This window comes from Corapipo altera, unplaced genomic scaffold (genome assembly GCF_003945725.1).
Source record: "Corapipo altera isolate COAL_440 unplaced genomic scaffold, ASM394572v1 113, whole genome shotgun sequence".
NCBI classification, from domain to species: Eukaryota; Metazoa; Chordata; class Aves; order Passeriformes; family Pipridae; genus Corapipo; species Corapipo altera.
In genome coordinates this window covers 11031691-11036812 of record NW_020884895.1, presented here as the reverse complement: position 1 = coordinate 11036812, position 5122 = coordinate 11031691, and the positions used below count along the sequence as shown (strand labels likewise).

Here is a 5122-nt window from a genome sequence, read left to right as displayed (position 1 = left end):
TGCCATTCCCTGCTCTTATTCCCGGTGCCATTCCCTGCTCTTATTCCCGTGCCCAGTGCCATTCCCGGCGCTTGTTCCCCCTCCGGGAGCAGGGGAGCGGCGGTGCTGCCGCCGGGACCCCCCGTTCCCGCGGGGATGGATCTCCCAGGGAAGTGATGCCCGCTGGGCTCTCCCGATGGACAAAGGCGCTTCCCTGTATTTCACTGATTTTATTCGGTTTATTAGTTTTAATAAGATCATAGATGCATAGAATCACAGAATCCCAGAGTGGTTTGGGGTTGGAAGGGATTTTAAAGCCCGTCTCGTTCCACCCCTTGCCCCTTCCCTAGCCCAGGTTAAGATAAGCTGGAATTGTTCCGTGGGAACCGGGATGGGTTTCCAGATGGAATTTGCCCGGCCACCGTTCACAGTCAGGAGTGCGTAAAAATGCTTTTAGAGGATAGTTCAAGCCAAAATCCAACGACCAGGTTAACCCTGGGACGTGTTTGCAGGAGCCCTGATTCACTCCGGAGCCCAGCTCCACCTTTGCTGTCCCCCAGGAGTAATTATTGGTGAATGTTGTACAACTGAGCAGCTTTTGGGGGGTTGAGCTGTTATTAACAGGGATTTAGAGCCCTTGCAGGTGTGCCAGACACACGTCTGTGACATCCTCACATATCACTTGCAGCGTCTGTATTTGACATCCAGGAACACACAACAGCACTGGGATGTTAGAGCAGCTGGAGAGGCGCAGGAGCTGGGGCAAGGCTCCCAAATTCCAAGGAAAACTTGCTTTTCCTCATCTGCACTGTGAAGCTGTCCTTAATGGAGTGGGTTTCACTTCCAAACCATTGTCTATTTCTGTTTACTTACTCCAGAGTAGGGCCTTAAAATGGGGAAATGTCTCCAAACAAGAGTCTCAAGTTACTGACTCCGTATTCCTAAATATCCAAATATTTACCAAACCAGTTTTATTTTTAGCAGGACAAACAGTAAACCTTTGCAGAAAGCGGTGATGTCAAGGTTCCAAGTTAACTGTTCTGTGAAAATAACACCTTCACTGGGACTTCTCCAAATGGTAGTAACTACTATTTCTAACAGAGAATATGAAGGCAAAGAATTGTTATAGGAATATAAATCACCTTTTAATGTCATTTTTTTATTTGGGGGTTTGAACTAAATGATCTTTAAGGTCCCTTCCATCCCATCCCATTCTGTGATTCTATGATTTTCTCATCACTGGCAACAATACTGCAGGAAGAAAAGAACTGTCCTGGCAGTCTCCTCCTCCTCTTTTCATGTGGAATTCCTGGGTTTGCTCTTCCTGGGACAGAATATTTTACCAGGGATTTAACAAAAACAGTAATTATTGTAATATTAAAATTATAGTGCCAGGGACTGGCAACACAAATATTCTGCTGCTTGAATGTGAAGGAACAACAACCCAAGAGCATCCACGGGCCTGAAATGTGTGAAGTGGGTTGGGGGGCAGGAGGCCAAAGCTCAGCTGGGAAGTGGAAGTGGCTGATTCCCACCACTTTTTAATCTGTTTGGTTTTCCAGAATAGCTGCAGGGTTTGGAGCAGAAGAGGAGCTGCAGTGCCTCCTTTGGACTCGCTGCCACCCAGTCCTGGATCTCACAACAGAACTTTTGCATGTGTGAGTCCAACTTTAGTCATGATATTCAGTCATGGTTTTAAAAACCACTTGAAACCTCAGTGTTTAGACACGGTTTTAAATACCATATTCCATTTTTTGGAGGTTTCTCCCATTTTAGTGAGTCTGCTCAGCTGCAGAAATGGCGTAAAAAAACCTTAAAACATTATTTGCAGCATTTTTTTTTGAACTTTAAAAGTTATTTTCGAAGATGGCTACAAAGTCTAATAATTTCACCAACATAAATAAATGCTGAATAAACTGAGTATGTCTTGCAGGCTCAGGTGACTTCTCAGCGTGTGAATATATGTTGTATTTGTATTGTTTAATTATTTTAGGTCCAGTGATGACAGTTCTCTGGAGAGGCAGCCAGTTCCTGCAGAAAACTTGTTCCAGCATTTAAAAAACACAAAAACCTGAAGTCTCATGAAAAGAAAAAGTTTCTCACTGACTAACAAAGTAAGTCCTAACTTTGCAGAGGATGATGCTCTATGAAAACAAGCCTGGAAACTTTATCAAGATTTGAGAGTGGTTTGATGCATAATTGTGGTTCCAGCCTGGTTCTGCATCTGGCTTTAAATACTAAACAGCTGAACCTGCTGCTCTAGTACTTTGGGTTTTTTAGGTTGTTTATAACAGTGCATTTGCTCTGTTATTTTTCCCCTTAGGCTCCTCTGAATGAGGAATTATTAACCTTGAGAGGACTTAAATCATCATGAGAGCAAGAAGGATATCAGCTGGGTTTTGTCAGCAGGAAGTTTCGAGGTGTAGAACTTGATAATTCTGCTTTTTTGTTAAAATTTTCTTCAGTTCTGTAGTGCTCAGCCTTCTAAGTAAACATTTCTCATTAATATTTCAGCAGGAACAAAAAAATATCCAAAATTATTATAATTCACTACACAAAAAGATTTTTAAAGGTCAAAGCCAACCTTCCCTTGCTTCAAAATTTCAGCTGTGTGGGACTGTTCTGTTCCATTCTGGGGGTTTTGGAGGCAGGATCACCCTACATTTGCCTTCTGCAAGCTTTTTATGCTTTCCATCTCTTCTCTAGAGTATTAAATAACAGAGACTGTTTGACTCTGTGTTGAATCACTGGTAGGTGTGGTGGGCTGAGTGGATTTTAGTAGATTTTAGAGCTTACCTGGAACCTGAGTCGTAAATGACTTTGTTTTCATAACATTACCTTGATACTAGTTGCATGGAAAGCAACAAATATATAAATATTTTATGTAAATATATTCTGTAAGAGTGAGTAGAGTGTTCAGAATCTGGGCCAGTACCTTGAAACAAAACATTGTGGCTTTATTGGCATCACGTTTAAAGTGAAAATCAGAGTTTTGGTCTTAAATTCAAACAAATTCCTTGGTTTCGCTTGTCCTGGAGCAGATTTCTGGCCAGTCTCATCCAACACAACCTCAGACTGAAATGCTGCAGTGATGCAGAACAGGAGTGTTGCTTGTTTATCAAGAGCTAATGAATGTGAGGGACCACAAAGTATTTTTCCTTCTTGGAAGTCCAGTTTCTGTCTGTAATCAGCAAATACGAGCGAGCATCGTGTGGGTAATGCCTCCTTCACCCTGGCTGTGTTCATGCCTTGGAATTTGGCAGGTCTGTTTGGGATTGGAGCTCCCTGTGAGCTCCTGGATGCAGAGGCCTCTCCACAGAGGATATTCCGCACCCGTAACCGGATTTGGGGATTTGTGTGGGGTGGGAATGGAGGCAGAAATCAGCTCCTGGAACTGAATCCCTGTCCAGGAGCTGTGGCTGCCCAGCTGCACACACGGGCTCTGAGTGTCCCCAGCAGAGGACAGGAGGTTGTGCCTCGATGGAACCCCCTGGGTTTGGCACCTGCTGCAGGAGCCTGTGGAGAGCGCGGGGAGTTCTGGAGCTCCTTCCCATTGTCTGCTTCCTCTTGGCTGCTCTGCCGTGAGTTCACAGTCTTAAGCACTTCTCAAACATGAGTAATCTCGCCTGGAGCCTTTTGCAAAAGCTGCCTTTTTTTATTTTTTTGTTATTTTATCTTGGATGCGTTTCTCTGTCTGCATAATACAGATATAATATGCCAGAGAAGCATCTTGTTCGTGTTTGCAAAAATATTTGGTGGTTGACAAATGAGCTTGATGTACTGTGCTGTTGTACTGACTTGACACTAATCTCTGCCACTTAGAGCAAATGAGAATAAATCACCTCTTCCCTCTTATCTTCTGCACCCTGAGTTGTGTATGCACTTGCAGCAGAAGCTGCTCAAGGTTTTATTTCAATCCCATGCCCTGTCACCGATCCTGTCGTGCTGGCTCCTGCCATTTGAATTTGGATTGGGAAAAGGTCAGAAGCAGTACCTGAGCTGGCACTTCCATAGTGCTGAATCACTTGCTGTTTGGTCACTGGCTTCAGGTTTCACATTTGTAGGTAGGAGATGACAAAGCAAAAGTAGGAATGATCCCAGCAGGTAAAAATGCCTGAGAAAAAATAGGACTCCAAATCTGTGCCCATAAGGGGGATATAATTTACTGCACTGCTAAAAAGGGCTGTGGAAACCAGTGCAGTAAAACCACGCTTGGTGAGTTGTTGAGCTTCAGAAATGGGAGCTGAAATATTAATTGGAAAGGGGTGTTCCATTAAAACTGACATGTCAGTGAGCATGGAATTCATCCAGGTGTGTGTGGTGGACTCAGGTTTGGGATTGCTCCCTCCTCCTCCTCCTCGTGGAGCTGAGGCCCAGCTCTCCAGCTCAGAGCCTCGAGTGTAGTTGTCAACTCTGTTCGTTCCGAGCCCTTCCGTGTGAAATAACAGAGGTTTTTCTTCTTCCAGTCTTTGAAAGGCTGGTATTTACAGCAGGGGGGTGTAGTTCTGGTGTAGTTCTGGTGGCCAGAAGGTGCTGTTTCAGTGCAGGCCACCAGCAAGGAGCACGTGCAAGTGTTGGGCTTGTGATTTGTGGCCTCTGTGTAGGGGCAGGACATGGGGAGCTGCAGTGACCCCGAGTTCCTCTCCAGGAGGGAAGTGGAGCATTGCTGTCATAGTTCTCCTGTGGCTGCAGTTTGATTCTTTCTTTTTGCGTGTTTTGGAAGATGAAGTTCAGAGCTTATTCAACCTTTTTTTGCTTACAGTGTTTTACAATTTCTTCTGGAATTTGTTCCAGCCAAATTCACGTTTCCTGCCAGAATGGAAGAGTGGATCAAGCACCGTCCTGGGCTGGATTCCTGGAGATCTCACCAACTTCATAGGCTGCTATTTAATAAATCAGCTGCCAATCCAGGTAACCTGCCCATATTCCTGCTTTTCCATTTTTACTTTTCAAACTGTCTCTTTAAACTCTGGGGCAACTTAGCACTGCACAGCCAAATACTGGGAGAGAAAATAGCTCTGTATTCTGTTCACTGATGTGCCATCCATAAAACAAGTCATAATTTCCCAAATATTTACATTGATACTGTTTGTCTGGCAGTGATTTGGTGTTTGTCATTCCCATTATGATTATGAAGCAACAT

At 44.2% G+C, this 5122-nt stretch overlaps 1 protein-coding gene across 1 annotated transcript in view; it reads left to right on the top strand.

Annotated features, from left to right (window-relative positions):
• The first annotated feature begins 370 nt into the window (after nt 1-370).
• The window catches only part of PQLC2L (PQ loop repeat containing 2 like), an 11088-nt gene continuing 6336 nt past the window's right edge, over nt 371-5122 (top strand). The window contains 6 exon segments of the mRNA XM_027647665.1: nt 371-416; nt 3243-3314; nt 3436-3511; nt 3513-3560; nt 4774-4814; nt 4817-4890. Coding sequence (XP_027503466.1) covers nt 371-416; nt 3243-3314; nt 3436-3511; nt 3513-3560; nt 4774-4814; nt 4817-4890 — 357 coding nt within the window.